Source organism: Haliaeetus albicilla, chromosome 14, assembly GCF_947461875.1.
Source record: "Haliaeetus albicilla chromosome 14, bHalAlb1.1, whole genome shotgun sequence".
NCBI lineage: Eukaryota > Metazoa > Chordata > Aves > Accipitriformes > Accipitridae > Haliaeetus > Haliaeetus albicilla.
Genome location: NC_091496.1, coordinates 30,570,567 through 30,592,986, shown reverse-complemented (window position 1 = coordinate 30,592,986; position 22,420 = coordinate 30,570,567). Strand labels below are relative to the sequence as shown.

Sequence of the window (22,420 nt, the reverse complement as noted above, 5' to 3'; positions counted from 1 at the left end):
AAAGAAGGACTCTGATCTGTTACTCAGGTACACGCAATTCACAAATCTGTGGGACAAACAGGTGCTTTGTTTCACCAGGATCTGCTGGGAAATTGCAGAATTGCTCCTTTGACCAAGGCTCTCTTCCATCTCTACCTTGTATGAGTGCTTGATGTGATAATAGTGTTTCTTTCTCCGATATATTTTCTGATTTTTTAAAGCAATATTGCAAAGGCTTCCAAGCCATTACAGCTTTTACTTCAAGGGTGTTGCTGGCACTGCTGATGAAGGAAACTGCAGAGACACGCACTGTTCATGGGAACGTGCAGTGGAGGTCAGAGGACCTGAGGCAGCAGCAGGCAGAGACTGCCTTTTATTAAAAACACTTGCATTCCTCCTCTGTGCAGATACATCCAGGCTAGAACTGTGGGGTTTGGTTTTGGGTTTTGTTTTTTTTTTTTGGGGGGGGGTTGTTTGGTGGTTTGTTGTTTCGGTTTGCTTTGTTTTGTTTTTTTTTCCCCAAGGAAGAGAAAAGAGAAAAATAACCCCAAAGGAGGGAGGGTAAGGCACTCAGAGCAGGTTAGCAAAACCTGCAAACGTGTAGATCAGAGAGTAGGAATGGCTTTGTCCTTGTAAACCTCAGGAAGGTCTTTTTGAAAGGCAGTTGTGAAGGAAAAGGACAATGTCATTGAGGCACTGAGGAAATACTCATGGGAAAATATTCCATATTGATTTTTAAAAGTGCAGAGATTAAGGAAAATCTGAGAAAAAACAGAAAGAGATACTTTTACTAGAGTAAGGACAAAAAAAGGTGGTATGAACACAGGATCAAATGCAGAGATCATCTAGACCAAGACCCAAGAGCCTTGTGAAAGCCACAAACAAAGTTTCTGCTACAATTTTAAAAGATGACATTGGTTTTTTGGACGATACAGATTCACATCCTTCCTGTGGAGTAGATACTGTCTTTTCTGCAAAACAGACAAATAGTCTAACAAAGGAAAACTGAAGCATGAGTAGGAAGCATGGAAAACAGCTGTGTTTAGCAACTGATTCCAGCAGATGGTGCAAAGAAGAGAGAGGTGTCCATACCCCAGAAGAGAAATGGCTACCAACTGCCTTATGTTTTATCCATATAGGTAAATGAAGTGAGTCTAGGACCATTCATTCCCTGGCGTTGATACCAATGGCCCACATTCACACTAATAAATAGGTTATTATTCCCCAAAGTAGGGTCACTGCATTCAAACCATCTAGAACAATGGTCACGGGCCCATGTAAACTCCTGAACTCTGGGTGTTGCTTGAAAAAGTATTAATTTTCCTGAGACAAAACTATGCCTGAGACTCTTCCCAGGCACTTTTAATATACTAGGATTGATGCAATCTTAAAGACTAACTTTCCTACCTTTGGTCAATTTGGGCATTTCCTTGTTCAGTGCAATTTGGAAATCTCATTCTTCTTATTGGTTGAATAGGGAGCCTGGGTATTCAGACTGAAGATGTTAATTCACTAAAGAAGTAGCGGAGCACCTGAAACCTTTCGTGAATGTGTGTGTGCAAAAGAAAGAGGGAGAAACAAATATGCAACAGAAATTAGACTCACTGTGCCTAAATGATAGGCTAAAGATCTCGTGCTGACTGCTAGATGCCTAAATCACTCTTTGGATTTATCCAAAACTGATCTAGGGTAAAAAGTTCCATTAACTTTCAATCAAGGTAATGCATTTGCTTGTGCATTTAAGCATTTTAAGTATTTTTATAAAATCCCACCAGAAGTGTTCAGTGTTTTTTAAAAACTTTCATCTGCCTGCCCCTGAGAAGGGTCTGTTTCAAATGCAGCTTATTAATAGAGAAAAGGTAGAGGGAATAATTTTCTTTTTTTGTTCAGTTAGCAAAAAAGCAAATATGTTCAAACTTAGTGCCACACCCTTGCAGTGATTTTCAGTAGTGGCTAGTGATTTCACAAGTCAAGCATTTCATTTCAAATGCCTTAAAAGAAGAAAGACCTGGTTTTCAAAAAGCATTAAAAAGTCAAGCCCTGAAGAACAGGCCATTTCACACTTGGCACACAGTTATTGAGCACTCAACACCAGACTTGGAATTGTGCCATAAGGCAATCCAAGTAAGTTTAACCAACTGTAGAGAAAGAACAAAACCCCTTATTTTTGTTGAACTTGCTAGGTACTACTATGTTTAGCATGGATTAAAAAAGACTTCACTTACTTATATAATTAATTCTGGATTTAGTTGCTAAGATCTAGAACAAACATTTTGAAATATTTTCTGTGAACATTTAAGAAATGAGAAAAGTACATATCATTCCATTTGCTCACATAAAACTACTAATTTCAAGAGTAGTCAGCATGAATGGGATCTCTTAATGAAAAGCTAACAGTAATCCACAAAAGAGCTAAGACAAAACACAAGTTGCCTGGACTGTGAACTTTATAACTCACCTGTAGACTGATGTTATTCAGAAGTTTTCCTTGTATAAAATGTGATGTAATCAACAGAATTCTGTATAATCCGGCTGATACATATGAGTTAAAGCAAAATATTTAAATCTTCTTTTCAACATTTCTGTGAAAAAATAGACATTAGGTTTGGTGGAAATTATTTTTTAAAATCTTAAAGGCATTGTCTCCAACTGTGAACAATCTGTCAAGAAAGAAATCAGCACTTCGGGAAACCTGCAGCTACATAATTTTGTGGGATCAAACGGAAGTTCAAGATCAGTCTGTGTAATAAAATTCAAGCAGAACTAGGAGACAATTTGGCCTTGATCTTGACTTATCTAAGTTTTTTGATAGCAATCAGCTGTGCAAAGTACTAAATCATGTGAAAAAAATCAAGGCTCAGATTCATGGAACTTAACTGAGGCAACCAAAGGCTCTTGTAGAGTCCCTGTAAGCACTGAGGTCTTTTCTGCTTATAGAGCAGAACTGTCTCCAAGGGACAATTATTGTTATCTTTTAGGAGAGAAAACACACATTTTTAGTGTCAGAGAGTGTTAGTCTCTGTTTACTCAACACTTTATGTCAGCTAGCACATGAAATGGATGATTAAAAAAAAGAAAAAAATGAGAGAGGAGAAATTAATTTTATCCCAACTGTTCTCCAAACATCAGGCACAGAAGATATCTTTTTTAGTATTATTATAACCATGTGAGAAGATAATACCTTAACATACATGGTTTTCATGAAGAAAACTTGAAAGATCATACTATGGCATTTTTGTTTACCCTCTGTCACTCTAGACCTCTAGCAGGAGGAAGAAACATCTTGATAATTGCTCAAATAAAGTCCAAGGCATTTTGTTTAAAGCCTGAAGTGGAGGTTTCCTTAGTCATAATTTTTGTCAGCATTTGTGAGCTTCTCTATTTCAAGCTTCACCTTGCTTCTATTTTTAGACATAATTGTTCTTTCCCTTTGGAGACTTAACAACCTTCTTTTCACTGAAAATAAAGCCTTAAGAATCAGCTGACCTCACTACTAGGCGTTAGGTAATGCTATTATAGATTCTGCCAGGCATTTACAGAAATTTATTTCCCATTGTGGATATTCTTTAAAAAGGTTTTTATCTTATCTTGGCCACAAGTTGAAAGATTCTGTAGTTGAGAGCTCTGTGGCAAAAGATATTTCAGCTTTCCTCTAGCACTTTGTTCCTCAAGTTTTTATGTAGTCCCCTGAATATTATTTCTACATACAATATCCACTGCTCTCCCCTCATCTACTGAATCAGTCATTTCTTTGTAGAAGGTTATCTAGTTGGTGTCAGCTCTTCATGCTGAGGAAAGCCTTAAGCCTGCACGGTGCTATTTTGTAGGTGAAAACACTAGCCATTCAGCTATCATGGAGCAGACAGTCAATCTCAGCACCTTTTTTGCCTCCATCAACTTAAGCACAATGAATTCCTGTGCACCTTGCAGGGAGTCTGTGTGGCAGAGGTGGTGGAGCCCATTTCAGGGCCCGAGCATCCTCAACATTAGGGCTTCATGCGTGTTGACCACAGTCACTAACTTTGCACACATACAGCAATCTGCCACCTGAATCTTTGTAATCTTTAACAGTGACGCTCATAAAGTGTAAAATATCATAATAATAATCACTAACGTTGGTATCAGTCTTAATAGTTACTTCTCACAATGTTTTATGAGGGTAATGTTTTTTCCTCCTTAGAGTAAGAGAACTGAAAGAAAAACATTTCCATTTACCAGATTTTTCAGACAGATACTGTGGGCCAAGCATCCCACAGACAGAAGCAGCCAACAAAGAAATAATTGCTCCCAAAAACATAGGGTATAGCACAAGTGAACAGAAGTTAAGGCTAAACATTTCAGACTTTACTCAGCTGTTTGCTATTTACAAACTGAGTCTTTTAAGATGTTGCTGTTGAAGTGAGCATTAAACATTTGTATAGATAATGAGAACATTCAGTTACATTAGAAAGGATGTAAGATAAGTACGGAATTTAAACTTTCATGCCTCAGGGCACAACACTAACATTAACTGCCTGGGGTTGGAAAGTAATTTTCCTTATGGCAGGTTATTCCAAACTCTTCATTATAGGAAGTATAACTTACTGAGCCCTGTCAGGAAAAGGTTACTGGACAAATGGACTACTTATCTGAACCCTTAAGATATTTCATGTCAGATTCAGAAGGCATCCATTCATAGTGAGGGAAGAACGCAGGAGAATAAAGGAAATGCATTTCTTTAACTACAGGCTCATCAAAAGCAGGTTAAAAAGTTAAGTACTATAGCCTGATCTTAGATCCTGACGCATCACAGTCCTACAGAAAACTCAGGACCATTTGTGTGATTAACCCTTGTAATCAAATGGATAAAACTACAGGGAGTGCTAAAAAAATGCTGTTATATGTTTCATTTATTAATTGAAATGTGTATAAGAAAAAAAATATGAGGGTGGTACATTCTAGCTCTCAAAGGATGTAAAATTCAATTCTGACATTTAATAGAAGGATATGAGAAAAGGTTAGATGTTAAATAAAATGCTGAGACATTTGTGAGTGGGATGAGGAAGATAGTACATGGTGCGGTGGGATAATACAGTTCCAACAAGTTACCACAAATGAAACATTTTTTTAAATTAAAGTTTTTGTCACTGTATGATCAGGATAATCTCATATTCAGAAACAGCTGCTGCATTTTTTAAATATTCTACACCTTCAGGTTTTTAGTTACTAAATCATCCAAAGGTAAGCCACTCATCCAATAATACTCTTAATAAATTCCAACCAAGAAGATATTTGGATGGTGACATAGTTTGAGTATTGGCAATATTTTCTGTGTAATGTTCTGCTTAAAAGTCTCTTGAGGTGCAGGTACATAAAGGAGCTTCTGGCTTATCTTTTATTTCACAAATTAAAAAACAAACAAATAAACCCACAGCATTCAGGGGCATAACAGATAATGTTAGAACTTCCACAATAGGCTATACGATATTTATTTTTTTTAATTCAAAAACACTGGAAAACGCTAGGTGAAATTAAGTTCATAGTTGTGGCACCAAATTTAATAATCTACACATTTACTTCACACAAAGGAATTACTGAAAAGGACTACAGATGCAGGGGTGAGGATTTCAGCTCTGCTGTCTCTGGGGTTCCTGGTCTATTCCCTAAGCCACCGCCATGTGGTTTTCTTGCAGCCTTTGTCCTCTAGTTTTCTTCAAGAACTTTAATTTATTTCTGCACAAAATCACAGCCTCAATAGGATGGTTAGAAAGTGCTGCTACATATTATTTACACAAATCCAGTCTCTGTGGCTGAAATTGGCTATTTATGGAAGAAGAACATTTTCTACAGTATTTGCCATTAGTATGGCCTCATTACATTTTTTACAAGCCCATACTGCCACAGGAAACCTTTAGCTCTAAAAAGACTCATCTTTCCTTCCCACCATACAATGGTGCAGGGCTAAGCTGTCTACTTGGAATTTTCATTTTCACTGATCTTTTTCTTTCATTTAGATTTGTATTTTATATCACAAATGGTACACTTGTGCATTGATTATGCAAGACAATGAATGATAGTGAATGACAGACAATCTTGCCACCAAGTAGGTAGACTGTGATCTAAGAAAACCTGTTCTTCTTCCAAACCTATCATGATTATCTTATATGACCTTGGACAAGATGCTTAACAGACCATGATAAGAACAGACCATGTTGACGTGGGGAGGAAGAAAGTAATAATTTTCTTGATCATAAAAGTAATGATAGTAAAATATTCCAAAGAGAGAGGATTATTCCATATTAGAGCAAAATACCAAAGGATCACCCAAGTTACACAGGAGCAAGCAGGTTCATCAGCTGCTAGACTCCTGAGCAATACGACTACAGATTGATGCCTCTGACAGCTATTTTACTTGTAACATCCTGGAAGTGTTCAGAGCTCTTTCTGATTTTAGTGTGGTAAACAAATCTAAAGGAATGAAAAAGATTTGTGAAAACCAAAATTCTGCATAGCAAGAACTGGTATCTGTCTTCACTTGACTTTACTATGTTACTTTGAGTTCCTATGACTTAGATGCGATCTTTGATTTCTGGTGTTTCCTTAGTGTTATTACTTGAGGAGCCAGGCAGCGTAAACTGTTTACTAACATGCAATCTATTGTCTTGGCTTTACCTTCTTTTCCTTGGATAGTTCTGCACTAAATTATCCATTTTGTAATGGCTTCAGACCTGAACAGCTAGTGCTTTGTGCATGCCATGACAGATTGCTTGTCTTCATGTAGCACCATCCAGGTATGTTATCTTAAAGGATGATTAGATGGAAGAAACGAAACTCAACAGATCTTCTGCTACGGTGTTTCTTTATCACAGGAAATCTGAACACCTAATTGAGGATCCTCATATGCATTAGATGACCTTTCATTCCTTGCACCAGCTTTCCACTTTCTCAGTTGGCATTTGGTTTTCTGTATGAGGCTGTGATGCTTAGACATTGCTGAGGTACATCATAGCTTTGCTCTGCCACTCTCTCAGATGCAGTTTCTCATGTCTGCTAAGAGTACCAGCTCCTGATCAGCTTACAACATCTTTCCTTGCTCTACAAGTGCAGTCTGGCACCCACTCAAGACAATTATATGTCTTGGGCCATAGGAAAGGTATTTATGTGACTCCTCATACATAAAAAAATCAAATTTTAAAATATCCTGTCATCCTTTCACTTCTAAATGTCCTACTTCTCACCTGTGCTCATCCTTATTTAACTCCCATGAAACCAATTCCCTATTGCATTGCAGATGTGAGCCAGCACCAAAACACCAGAAGGCGTGTGGCTGAAAAGGAAGATGTTGACTTAGAAAGCTAATCGTGATGACTTGAGTCCACAAGAATTTTGCCACTGATTTCATTACTGCCAGAAGAGGCTTCTCATTGCGTGTTTTACATCTGAAGGTTGAAAATCAAATATATTATTATATCAATAAAATAATACCACCTTTAAATATGTGGTTGTGTGTTATTGCCGCTGCTTGGTCCTTTCTGCTTTGGGAATACGGGTTTGCTCTTCATGCTCTGGATACTGAATGATCTGTTATGTTATCTTACTCAAATGCTTATGATTTCATTGACCTATTTCCATTCACTAAGCTATGTGATGATGTAAAATATCATGCACATTAATCTGATGCCAATATGTAGCAAAATAGCTTCTTTTACAGGAATCAGGTTCCTTAGATGCTTATTACAGGAAAGTAACATATAAATGAGGCTACTGTAATATTGTTAGGCTTGCATATAAAGAATCATAAGTCTAAAGGAAGTAGCTATTGATGTAACTGCCTGCCTGCCCAGCATCAAAGGCACCACCAAGTTTACTAATCAATCACAGAATACCTAATCAGAGAATGTATAAAGCAGCTAATGTGGATCTCAAGGTCTAGTTAATTCATCCTCCTGTCTCAAAGTACAAAGAGGCCTGATGATAAAAAAAATTAAAACTTTGCAATGAAGAATAATCTATTCCAATATTTTATTATTTCTAAAATTCAAATGTTTCTTTCTCCATGTCTAACCTAAAACTCTTACTGTTGCATTGCAAGTCTGTTAGTTCTCCTCCTGCACATGATGGACTTGGAGAACCAATGATTCTCTTCCACTTCACAGCAACCTTTCATGATTTTGAAGACTGTGCCGCAGACTCTCCAGACTAAGTGATAAACCCAAGTTCTTCCAACATTTCTCATAGGTCATATTTTTCTGGTTTCTCTTCATTTTTGTTGTTTCTCTCTAAAGACTCCATCTGTCCCTCATTTCTTTCTGAATCTGGTGCCTAAAATCATACTGTAGATGAATGAAGCAGGAATATTGTTTCCTGTGTTTACAGTCTGCACTGCTGGTTACAAAGTGTGCTATTTTCCTTATTCACAACAGCATATTGTTCATTCATGCTCAACTACAATCCACTATGATCTCCAAATTTTCTTTTAACTTAATCCAGCATGTGTACGGGTAATTATTCCACCAGTCTCTGCTCATCATTATTGAATTCAGATCACTGCAGTCTAATACCATTCTCCAAAATGATGGCAGTCTTTACAACCATTGTAACGTCTTCAAACTTAATAGGCATATTCTCTATTCCATCATTCCATCATGAATATCCTATGTATCTGCATAAATTCCTAAATATTTATAAACACATGTATGCAAATATAGATGAACAAATATTCCTTGAGGCATGTCACAGTTGCATACTTGGGACACTTAAACTTTCATAGCTTGTATAAGCTTATGTTATAAAGAGCTGGGCTCCACACAGACAAAGGAGCCCAGGGGAGCAACGGCAGCTGGGGGAAACCAAATAATACCACGACTTAGCTCCACCGTGGCTATTACAGGAGCCAGCAGACTGTGAAAGTCCCAACCTCACAGGCATGAAGGAGCACACAAGCCCCTGCACCAGCCCCACGGGGGACAGCCAACACCAGGAGTGAGTGGGGAGGCTCTCTGGGCTGCCCCACAGACTGGTGACACTGCCCAGGGGTACAGGGTTTGCTGTGGGGTGCAGGGAAGAGCATTTCAGTACCGTGCAAGACTTGTTCTGGGCTGTTTAGGGGACCAAGGTCAGAGAAACGAGGGTGCTTTGGGGAGGATCAAGTGTGGAAATACAGAGAGAGAAGGGTATGAAAGGAGCCAATTGCACATGAACAGGCGCTGGTCTGTCGCCGCCTGAGCCTGATCAGAACAGTCTGTCTCATCTTCTCATTAAACTCCATTTCTAGCAATTTTCCTGGGTGCAGAGCTCCCTGGGCTGTCTGCATGTGCGGGGAGGGTCTGAGTGCCAGTGCCGGGGGGTGGGAGGCACCTACTGGAGGTGTCTGGGGGCTGCTTTGTCTGGGTGCCAGCACATGGGGAGAGTAGGATTCTGTATACTGGGCAAAACGGGTGTCTGAATCTGGGGGCATCCACACTGTATATATTTCCCACTTACGTATTTTCATCCTGATCAGCCAGCAAGAGGAACAGGATGAGGTCACTGGTGCCATGATGTGAGTACCCAGTGGGTTTGTCTATGTTGATGTGCATGGCCAGTCGTGTGCATATGGATGTAACATACCGTGTGTGTATGTGTGTGTGTACGTGTGTGTGTGCGTGCCCAGGGGAATGTGTGCTTGGCCTTGCTGCTGGAGGGACGGGGGAGATGGAGCTGCAGCAGTCTCACCTCTGTCGGGCTGCAAGGTCTGGCACCACCTAAGAGCTTGCACCTTGGTTCTACCTCATCTGGAATTCTATACTTGCATTTCTCTGGATCCTTCTTCTCCATTGGAAAATAAGGTCTGCGGTCCTAAGGAACTTCAAAGAAACTTTTTGGAAATGTAGCTGATGCAGACACATTTGGCTGTATCTTTAGACAACAGGAATAGAAAAATATAATTAAGATAATAACTGAGGAACAAATGCCTTTGTTTTTGTTGATAACTCTCTGGCACTGGTTTTGCAGAACACATACGGGTGAATCAGAAAAACCAACCAAATTTTCCAGCTTGTCAGTATATGTAAGAACTTCTGCCCAGTTGATACTCAAGAGGAGGGGGAGGGAGGGACTGAACTAGTGGAAAAAAGAGAAATTAAGACCCAAACAACTGAGAGAAATAAAGCTGATCTAATCTGGTTTTGTTCTGCTTCTTTTTATGTTTGTCTCTTTCTTTGTCCTTTCATGTATGTGTGTTTGTATCTTTGTCACCAAAATTAATTATGACTGCAGCAAATTTCTTGAACTCATTTCAGTTTTCTTAATTAATTTGGAAAAAAAAATTGCAATCTACTGTTTTCAATCACCCTATGTCAATCAAAATAATTGTGAATTTACTGCAATTAACACCCAAACAAACTGCATTAGTTTTAACTAAGATGAGTTCAGAGACCTATGGAACAGCTTCCTGGAACAGAGAAAGATCATGGCACATGTAGACAGTAAAGTGTTCAGAGAGTCTACAGAGCTCGAGCATTTAAGAAGGTGGTTAGAGAGTAATAGAGAGTTTTCATGGTGATTGAACCTATCACCTAACCAATACACAGATGTGTGTCTTCAAAGAGCTACGGACTTATTTTCACCTTGTCTGAAGTTCCAATAATTGCATGGTTTTAGCTGAAATGTTTAAAGGTCTTTTGTGTGATTTGTTAAATTTTTAAAGTACTATCCTATCTGAAGTAAAATTCAATAAATATGAAAATAAGCTGGCTCATATTAATCTGCAGCTGAAAATGAGTCATTTTGCAAGTTGTTTTCACTTATAATGTGTGCAGAAGCTTTACTGCATATTCACGGAGTGTATTTATAATATTAATTATATATTTATAGTATTAATTGTATAGTATTTATTATCTAATTACATAGTTTCAAAGAAATGTGGCAATCAATACTAACTACTATACTTGAGAAATAAATGAAACATTGTCTTCAGATACTGCAATATAATTTGTACATTTTGACTGAATATCTACTTCAGCAAGATATACAAGGAATGTTTATATAAAACACTCCTGAAAGAGAAATTAAAAATAAATAATATGTACTCAGTTTAATAATAAACACAAGCTGCATTAAAAGAAAAAGATCTCATTAGCTTTTTGAAAAAAATTTATGACATATACGATTAACTTTTCAGCTACCGAAGTACTGAATCTTCAGTACTAGAAATTATAGGACAATCCAAAGCATATTACATAGAAGCATAGAATCGTTTAGGTTGGAAAAGACCTTTAAGATCATTGAGTCCAACCATCAACCCAACACCACCACGCCCACTAAACCGTGTTCTAAAGTGCCATGTCTACGTGTTTTTTGAACACCTCCAGGGATTGTGACTCCACCACTTCCCTGGGCAGCCTGCTCCAGTGCCTGACAACTAACATGTTTGGGGTTTTTTTCATATCCAGTCAATGATAATAATAAAGGTTCCGTTCAGTCACTAAAAGAAGTTGAATGTAAAAGATTAAAATATTTTATTGAAGGTTTTAATAATTTCTTATCCAGAGAAGGACAGGTACAGACATAGTAAGTCAAGTATTTTACTGCTCCCAGAAACGCTGAACATTCAAACCTTCTACAAACAATTATTTCAAATCAAAATAATGTACAATGCAGTACTGTTTGAGATTTAAAAAAAAGCACCAAACAACAAAAAAAACCAGAAAAACTTTACAATTAAGGTGGCATTTTAACGTGAAGATGTTGCATGTATTTGCTGACACGGTACCTGATACTAAAGCACACTTGGCAAAGTTCTTACAGGTGATGGTATAACCACTGCAACTCTTCCCAGTTAAAATTCACTTCAGTGTTTTTTCTGTCTGAGCATTTAGATCACTCCTGCTCTCTCTGGAGTGGTTTGCGCTCTGGAGGTAGCATTGGCTGTAACTTCTGCCAGCGTTGCGGAGGCCAGAGGATATGAGTAGCTCGAGCATGTAGAAGTCCAAGAGAAACCTGCAACCAAAACATAAACCAGAGAGATTATTAAATACTGCAAATAAAATAAAATGTGGGAAGTACAAAGCACATGATGATTTGTCAGAGCAACGAGAGAATACAAAGGAGAGAACTTTGCATGCACAAGGAGTGTCTCGTGCATGTAATGAGAGGAAAAGAAAAACTGCTTCAGTGACAATTTCTTTTTTTTGATAAAAATTTCGTGGAACTCAGAATAGCTTGCTGAAATGCACTGGCTGTAATAAACATGAACTAGGAATGTTTTTTTTCAGGTTCAAGAAGAACAGTCGGTCCAAACAGGTGAGGCGTTCCATAATCTACCTAAAGCTTTTGGTTATTAGTTATTCTGGGTACAACAGAACAAGGTTCAAGTATTTATTCTAAGTTAAACAGAGCCTGTGTCTCAGATTTGAGCTATGTACACTAACCACACCAGGACAGTGGCTTTTCTAAACATGCTGTGCTTTTTGTTTATCACTGTCCTTCAAAATTCCATTTTGTCTCCAAACAAAAATGGAAATTACTGTGAATTGTAAATATTTCCCCAAGGATGAAAATGTTTTTCTGATAGAATTATTTGAAACATATCTACAAATCAAATATTTTTGAAGTTCTAGGACTACTTACACTTCATTCATATGTTTTGAAAACATGTTTTACTGTCTTATTATTTATTATTGTTTTACTTCAATAATTTTACTTCACTAATGTTTTACTTCAATAAATCAAAATAAAAGTCAATACTGATGTTGCTTACAAATGAATCACTCACAGGTGGCATAGTTTAGAAAACTGAATTGCTTAGAAAACCTTAAGAAAATTACAAACAAGGCTTTTTCCAAATATGGTATGAAATGACTAAACTAAGAATAACAGAATAGAACAGTCACATTTTCAGATTGAGATAATAAGACAGGCCTTCAATGTCCATACTTAACACTGAAAGTAAGAAATTTGGTATGGAGTTAATCTCACTTAATCTGAAAAGCCTGCAGGATAGACTTCTGCATCTTAAATTATTTGTTTGGACTTCTGCTGGAGACAATAGTGAGTAATAAGCTTCCCATCAACTATAAAGTATCCAGTGCCAATAGAAAAGTTACAAACAGGACAAAAACATGGCTAGAAATAGTGGAATGTCTCTATATGTGAAAAGATTAAATAATTCAGATTCCTGAAGAGACAACAGGGTCAGAAGTCTATTAAAATTATGAATGGCATGGATAAAAATGCTTAGGCTTTATTTGCCTATTATGTCATTATTTCTCATAAGAATGAGGAAACATCAGATGACATTATCTTAAAATATTTTTAAAGCCAACAAAAATGAAATACTTCTTCAGTGTGCACGATTACATCATACTTGCATACATTATACAGGATACTGAAGACACCAGAAAAGAATAACAAACTGGTTCAGAAAATAATAGTAGAAGCAAAGTCCATCACACATAACTGAACATAAACAAAGTAACGGTGTAGTCTCTATACTCCACATTAGGAAACACTGAGGGAAATTCTATACTTGTTTTGTTCTTATGCTGTAATTATCTGGTATTGGCTGTTGTCAGAGCCAGGAGCTAAATGCATTTCTGGTTTGAACCTGTACATTCCTGCTTAGATTTTTTATGTAAACTCAGTTCTTCAGTTCTATCCCATTTCTCATCACAAAAAAAGTGATTTCAGTAAGCAGGTAATTCAGCATTTTATGCAAATAGACACCAAATAGGCCCCTAGGAATATCTTCAGCTAATTTTCTTGATTTAATTTCATAGGATTAATGTATATTCACCAGTCTCTCTCTACTAGATAATCAAATCAGTGAAGCTGAAGTGGTCTATATCTAATTCCATATTCTGTAGCTTGATGAAGCAGGTGCTGAATTACTTGAATGTAATTTGGTTACTTAATAACCCACGATATCTAAAAGAATCTGAAGTAGATCACCAAAATTGCAGTCTAGCAACATATTTCACTTGCTTGATCCTTTGCAGGGATCATTTGTTTCTCAGATCTATTGCAGCTTTTTTCCTACATTTAAACAAAGGACAGGCTGCTAAGTGACAACTCTTTTTTGATGGGATTTAGCTACATTTTTTTTTAAGTCTTGACATACTTCTGTGTAGTTTGTTGGATATTTATGGAATTCACAATGTCCTTTATCTTAATTATCCCATAAAGTGGTCTGCAAATGTAATATTACCATGGGGATTTGTTCCCTGAGTATACAGCAAGATGGCACACACATTACAGGCTGGTGCCAAAATATAAAACCACAGCAAATCCCACCACTGCATATAAAATGTGACAGCATTAGTGCACAGAAAAATGTTAAAATACTCTTCTCGAACACAAATAACATCCCATTTTCAAAGCTCTGTGTTTTTCTCAGTGCATTGCTCGTTACTGATGTCAGTAGGAGGTCTGCACACAGATTGAGAATATAATAAATGAATCAAAACTTGTTTGAAGCTGAGGCTGGGAATAATTTTGCCCAGAGGATTACTTCTACTGACCATCATCTGACTTGAAACTAATAAAGAAATATCCTTCCTATAAAGCTGATTTACAGGACAACATGACCAGTGTTAAAAAGGAAAAATGGGTATTGTTGGGTGATGGAAGTCTTTACTAAATAACAAATGACATTGATGCTATAGGGCTTCTTTTATAATAACTTAAAGGCTCACTTTAAAAACACCTTGATGTTTGACTTCTGCAAACAACCTTAATAACTTTTGTCCATTGCCTATTATTATTATGTAGTTACCACAGCAGCCATGAATTTCACGGAGGAAGAACAGAATTGTTCGCAGAGAATAACCTGCCCTTGTTAATGGGCTTACCCTTGTCAAGGTTAGGTATGGACAAAGGGTGAACTGAGAGGCTACACTTTCTGTTGCAATACTGAAATACTGAAATAATCTCTTAAAAAAGATTAATCAGTTCCCTTACAGTCATTATTTACTCTCTTTACTTAAGAAAATAAATTTACCAGCCTGAAACACCATAACCATAAGAAAAATCAGTACTTTACAGGCACAGATTCTTTGAGGAACATATTTCATTTACAGACATGAGTAAGAGATGCCAGCAATCTAAATAGTTGATTTTTATTTCTACATTATGATCTATTTATTATTCTTGCTGTAGCAACAACAGACGCTATGTTGAATTCAATCCATATTATTCTGCCTAACCTGAGCTGTTTGGGCGTTAATTCTATTTTTTTTTTTTATCTTTGAATACTTAATTGAACAACTGAGAAGTCATTCTGTAAACACAGCAATTTTATCTGCAAAATAAGTTTTGAATGAATAATACTGTTTTGACACTGTTACTGTGATAAAAGCATATTTCCTCGGAGTCTGCTTGTTGTTAGTATGTTAGTTGTATGGAGACTGATTAGTTTTGGCACTGCATTAGGGAAAGATAAGCCTAAACTTGATAGTGCTATCTGCAGTGGTATTTACAACTATCTTGCTCATTCTGTCCTAACAGGTTGGGAAAAATGCACCTTTATTAGTATAGAGACTTATATTACTATCACTTCCCCCACTTCCAAAATATGTCATTTTAAAATACTCATTGATTTACAGACCATACTCGCTACCTCTTCTTGCCTGTTTGCCATTTGACACCTTCACTGTCTTTTAGCATGATGCCTTTTCTAATCCCAAATCACAATGGGAAAACCAGCATTCAGACCGTGCAAGAATCCTGTACAGATGTAGCATGCAGTGGCGCACACCAGAATTTCTACGGAAATCTAGGTCTTCAGCTCGGATTTCAAGAACAGGAAAAGTCCAGATTAGGATGTGACCCTAACAAGAGTATTCTCAACTTTCTCGGGATATGTGAAGCCTACCCAACCTGCTAAATTCAGGTACTGCTGCTCCTAGTTGTGAGTTCACTTCACATTAGGAGCACTCCCCACAGATTTATCTTTGCTGCTTTTTTCCTTGAACCTTTGGTGACTTTGCTCTAGCTTAAACAGCCAAGATTTCAAATTCTGCAACAACATTGAAACAAGAAAGTACAGCACCATTGAATATAACCTGAGAAATGGCAATGCAGAACCGAAAACACCCAAGCCTTTACAACTTTTTCTAAAGTTAAACATCCTAACTAGTCAGTTTGCTAATTAGAAGTAACAATAAAACAAAGAGACGAAAAACAATGCAAGAATGTTAGTTCAGCTGTTATTGTAGCCCTGTAAGCCAGTATTGCCATTGCCAGTTACACACTGCAGACCTTGTACCAGCTCTGCAAGGCCTCAAGATTAATTCTTCAGGCTTTGTCTGAACTTTCCTTGCCTGCCTGGAGTTTTGATTTAGCTTGTTTAGCTGCAACAATTTTTCTAATGATCAGGTGACTATTGACTAAGGTGCTACAGTTTTGCTTATATCGCTTATATTTGTTTATATTTGCATAATCTTGCAGTATAATCAAAGTTTTCACATACACAGTAAAAAGTAATTATTCTGCGTGGAATGAAATATTTATGACTTTAACATAATAATGTGGCTTACAGGACTACAGGCATGGGATAATAAAGACAGGCTTATAAAAAACCTAGCAATGGTCATTAAAAAAACAACTGACTGGGAGCTGGACAAAAAGGTTTTAAGGCTACCAATGAGGAAAAAAAAACGTGGAGAAGAACAAGGAATGTACTAACATATGTAATAAAATATATAATAAATACAGATAAAAAGTGATGCTGCCAATCAATAAAGCAAGAACAAGGCAAAAAAGGAACACGTTAGAAAATATGCTAAATTAGCCCCAAGTGGAACTGATAGTGAGGAAGAAGAACCGTCAGCATCAAAGTCCTCCTAGTGAAGAATTCTGGATGCCAACAACACACTAAACCACCCTTTTCCCTTCTTTTTGAGGAGGACGGGTGCTGCGCACCTTAGGACCTAAAGGGGCAGCATAAACACTGAGAAAAGGGCAGATACTTGAAAGTGTCTGTGTGACATTTTTAAACTGTGTTTTAATGAGACTTATTGTGCATGAATTTGATAATTTGGAGTGCGAATGGTAATAAATATCATTGTACCTAGACTAACCATATTAACAGTCTAAGTAAAATACTGCAAATTTACGATTTTAAAGCAGCTGTGAATCGGTGGCTTCCCACATCAGGTAAGTATGCGTTTTTGCATACAACAAAGTTTTGACTGTAACATTATGTTACTGCTGGTTTTCTAACTGAGACTACATAAACACTTGTTAAGTGGTGCAAAATAGAGAAAGGTTATCTTTCTTTTCCTCGCTTGATATTTCTTTTCATATTTTTCCTAAAAAAAAAAAGGTGATTTTGATGAAACCTTAATAAGCATATTTTGGTTTCACTGTTTCTTCTGCTTCCAAAAAAAACCCATTCAAAATCAGAAAAAAAAGAAAATTAAATAGGCTATTTTATAATCTCCTCACAATGTATTTTGGTCTGAGGGGATTGTGCCTGAAATTTAACTTAGTTACTTCAATAAAAACATGAAATATACATGAAACATTTACATCTTTGTGATAGAAGGTCCTGTGATAATCATATTACAGAATACAAAATAATGTAAGAAATCTGGGAACATCTAGATCAGTCACAGAAGATAATAATAAGCAAATGTAATAGGAAGATAATAATAAAGCACAGCAGTGGTCCTTAACATTGGATCAACACAACGATCCTCTCTGAAGGTGTACTTAAATAAGTACTTGAATACAAATATACTTCTGAAGAAGAAATACTAAAAAATACTATCTGAAAAATGATCTTGTTTCATTATGTTCAAGCCTAGAAAAATTTCAATATTAATTTGTATTGTTTCTCCTGGTCTCATTAATAAATGTTGAAATTGTGCAAATCCTCTAAAATACCACTGGAAGAGAACAATGATAGCTACCCAAGAAATGACAAAAAGAACTAAATTACAAGTGCCACAGATTATGACCTGGGTACTTGAGAAATATCATCAACAGCCAGAAGAATCACAATTTTAAAGGCATATATCAGCCTCTGATTTTGAAGAGTCACTTTTGCTTTAGTCTTTTAAGCTGAGTTATATTCTGGCAATATTGCACAGGCCTTCCAAATGCCATGGCCAATGATAAAACATGCAAATACAAAAAAATTAAAGTTCTCTCAAACCAAAAAGAGAGAAAAAAATATGAACAATCACAGTGTTTCAAATTATGCTTTCTATTCTCTAAATTAATATATTGTTATTACATTTTTTTTGTTCATATGCAGGTTAGTAAAGAAGCTTTATATACAGCCTTTCACATGCTCAACACTACGGAACATCAGTTGTATTAAAAATTTTCTTCTCAAATTTACTGTTTCATAACGCAAAGTCATTGGGGATGGGAGGGAGTAATTCTGTAGCAGTAGAGGTCTGTTCAGACTATATTTTGCTGGCTGGATACCTGCTACTCCCCACAGAGGTTCTGAAAGGTGCCAATACACATTAGGTGAAAAAGCCTCTAATAGGGAGAAATCCTAGGTGATTTATAGATGGCACCATAGGAGCAGACATATAGCTTTAATGAATTTTTCCAGATCTAGTAGTTCATAGCCCTGCTACTTATATCCTATTAGCTAATTAGCTGTAGTTTGACTATACTGAAATTCTGGAAGATTGGGAATGCCAAATTTGCATGGAGGTTGAAAACTGTGTGTAAAGGGACCAGGCTAATGAGAAAGGAGAGAAGAAAGTTCTAAAATACTTCAGCCCCCAAAATCTCAAAGAAAACCTCAGGATAGAAACACTTAGGCAACTATGCAGTGTTTCAGCTATACTACTAACAAAAATATATAGCGTGTGATAGCTATCTGTGTCAAATTAGATTGCTTGTCTTTAAGAAAGGTTGTTGCATTGGGTTTTGATATTAGATTGTAGGTGTAAAATGGTCTCACAGAGAATTCTCCCAGTAAATTAGTCTCTTCAAAAAATCTATACTTTAATAGAAAGTAAACATGATTGCTATTACATTTCATTTTCTGTACATGGTTGAACTTTGAAACAACTACTATCAAGTGCAGTAGCAGGAAAAAGTCTCAATAAAAATAAAATCCTGTGGATTACAGTAAAATCCCAGAGAAACCACTTCCTCTAGTAGAAGTATCTGGGATAATGAACAATGGCAGAAGAAACAAATATCCTTGACCTCCTTCTTGTATGAATGTAAGAATAACACAAAGATGAGAATCAATAGATTATTTTGTAAATAAACCCATACCACAGCAGATGTTCTTTAACTTACAGCAGCTCACTGAAGGTTAGCATAACAAGATGCTAACTAGCTCATGCATACGAAAAAAGTGATAGATTCCTTTCAACTACATAGCAAAAAGCTAGCGTCTTCATCATTCTTTCCTCTCGTAACTGAACAAATCAGACCTAATGGAGCCATACAGATCTAGTGACAAAGAAAAGAAAGCAGCCCATTAATTTTGTTAGTAAGTGTTCCATTACGGTTCCATTAGTTTGATAGCTGAAGCAGCAGCTCCAGCTACAGATAAAACCTCCCATATGTGTTTTCTTTCACAGAGCTACTGTATAATCAGTAAAGGTCCTTATTAAAGTTATCAAATTCAGAAGTGTTCATTTAGATAGAAAATACATTATAAAAAAATCTGAAAATATATAAATTACAATTATTTTAAGAGTTTTAAACAGTGAAAATAGACACTCAAAAAAGACAGATATTACACATATATGCACAGACATAATCACAAAATAAGATGTAAAAGAGGGAAATATATTTCAAATGCAATGGATGATTCCCAGAATGAATAAAATTTGCATGTTAGCACAGAGTAGCTATCTGAAATTAGTATAACAATTGTGACTGCTCCAATCCAACATGGTTTTGCAATTTAAGCTATTCATATCAGAAGATGTGAGCACAGTCACTGCATCGCAATAAAAGCTCAGGTTATTGATTGAATTGAAAAAAATGTAATGTATTAAATATCAAAATAACTGGGTTGCATTCTCGTTTGTTCTATCATGTCTACATGCCTATGTTAAACCTAAAGTTACAAAGAGGTAAAGGAAGGAAATGATCACTGAAAATAGAACACGTTTCACGTATGAGATTCTTCTACAGTTAGGTGTGCAGACAGAGACTACTTAATGTTGAACCATAATTTACATTCATATAAGTAGTGCAGATTTACAGGAATTCGGTATAGTGTATTTTTCATTCAATTCATGAAGAAATCAGCTGTCAATACCATTGACAATTAAACACAGTAACAAGCTTGGGACAAGTATTCTCTGAGCTGAATTCTATCTTGATGCATTTTCTTGGAATTGTCAAGGATATGTTATTGAAAGGGACACTACCGCTAATTAACTTCTTCCCTCCTTCCCAGTTTCTTCTGTGTTTTCTAAAGACACCTTTTTAAAATAGAGGTTAGCATATAACACAGCACTACCACTCTTTTATCTTCAGTAAGTATAGCATACTTAGAAATTATTCTTTCTTGCTTATGATTAACAGAACCATTATGCTAAATAGGTCTACAAAGAGATTTACAAACCAATCTATTATTTATTTTAGATTTCTAGTAATAAAAATGGTGAAAGAATTTGCTTAGTGCACAGTATGACGTGCTTTGCATGCTGCATATACATAAATGCCATTTAATAGTTAAAAGCTTTTTAATATTTCACTGGGTGATGCACAAAATTCCTAGACTAAATAGGATTGTCACGAAGTCATGTAACTCAACAGAAGAACAAAATGCGCTAATAGCTTTCATGAAAGAGCCCCACATTAAAAAGCAGTAATATATTTGCAATTCAATATTTTAAGAATTGATAAACCAAGTGGCAGGAAACAATTATTAAAACACATTTATTATCTTCGCACAGAAAGTATTAGCTGTATCCTAAATCTATGCATATTAATTATTCAGGAATAGATAAAAGCCTTCAATGTGAATTCCTGTTCAGCAATGTATTGTGTCAGTGCCAACAGACATTTTTCAGCTTACCACACTGATATTGACTACGAGCATTGTCTTTCTTGACTGAGTACTTAGCGCACTATGCAGAAATGTTATACGTATACAAATTAAGTTGGTTTCCAGTTTTGTTCTGTTGCGCCTGTCATTAGTTTAGAGTTTCATTCTAAAGCTTTGGCAAACACAGCGGTGGGTGCAATGCCATTTTGGCGAACGGTGCAACGGGTACAAGGGAAGGAGTCGCAGAGCGGCTCCCAGAGCTCACACGCTACCCGGGCAGGGACCGCGCTCGTCCTCCCACTACACCGCTCCTCCGCACACCCAGTTCATCCCCACAGACCCAGTTCATCCCCACAGACCCAATCCATCCGCCCAGCCTGGTGCTCGAGCAGCCAGAACCGTGCCCTCCGCTCCGTCAGCCCTTCCCTGCCATGCTCTGTGCTTCCAGGAGAGCCGGGCAGAGGCGTCCCGGCACTGCTCTGGCCACGGAGATTTACTGCGATGCTCTGTGCAATATGGGGGAGAGCCCCGGCGGGTTCCTGCTCTGCTTCCACCGCACGCTCGCGGATAAAGCGGGCCCTGATGATGAGTGGCAAGTATTGCAAAGCTGAGCAAACAAGCTAAGATGACAAATCAAATGCCACCGAATTTCCAGAAGTATGACTGTGCCGGGGATCATATGCACGCAAGCTGGGAGAGATGATATTTCAGACTCGTTCAGGGTAAATAAAAGGAAAGGAAGGAGTCCTACTGTCAGAAGGAAAGAGTAGGCTTCCATTTCTAGATACACTCAAAATCAAAAGCAGAAAGTGATGTGAAAAACCCCACGGATTAGTTACCTCCTGCTTCTAATTTATATTCTTCATACTCTTTCCAACAGCTCAGAAAAACACTTGACCTCATAGGTCAAAAATCAGGGCTATTTATGAACATACGGAAGTATCGACACTAAGTGATGTCATGGAGAACATCCCATCCCGCTGCTGCCTCGTCCGCGCTGTTAGGAGCAGCTCCGGCCTGAGTGGCTCCATCAGTGAGCACAGTGCTGGGACAGCATTGGGACCAGCAGACCCCGGGAGTCTGGGAAAGTTCCTTACCTTAAATTTTACTTGGCTGATACCTGGCAGTCAGTCAAGATCATGTTACAGTAATTATCAAATGCTGAGGTAAGAAAAAAAAAAAAGAAGACAAAGGCGGCCAGCAGTAGCCAGAAAAGTTAATTCAAGGGAATAGGTGAGAAAATATCTCTCAGTTAAAACAAAATGGTACAACACCTTATGATATTACAACTGTTCCTGGGCAAAGCAAGCCTTTTCTAAAGCTAGAACTGTTCAGAAATTTTCAGTGACGATAGCTTGTGTATGTTCAGCAAATAGATCTGTCAGCCTACTCACAGCTTCTCCATTTTTTATCAGACATTTCAACAGTTTTAGTCTGATACAAGTGAGGTTGTTGCAATACCGTTAATAAAATATTTTTTATTTTCTCGTACCTTAAAAA

The 22,420-nt window shown here is 37.1% G+C and overlaps 1 protein-coding gene across 5 annotated transcripts in view; it reads right to left on the bottom strand.

Annotated features, from left to right (window-relative positions):
• Positions 1-11,439: 11,439 nt before the first annotated feature.
• IMMP2L (inner mitochondrial membrane peptidase subunit 2) overlaps positions 11,440-22,420 on the bottom strand; it is a 469,191-nt gene continuing 458,210 nt past the window's right edge. For all 5 annotated transcript variants that reach the window (XR_011327801.1, XM_069802131.1, XM_069802132.1 and 2 more), the window contains one exon: positions 11,440-11,937. Coding sequence is in view for 4 of the 5 variants with exons in the window: in XM_069802131.1 (XP_069658232.1) it covers positions 11,818-11,937 (120 nt within the window). In the remaining variant the exon portion in view is untranslated. The remainder of the gene's footprint in view (positions 11,938-22,420) is intronic.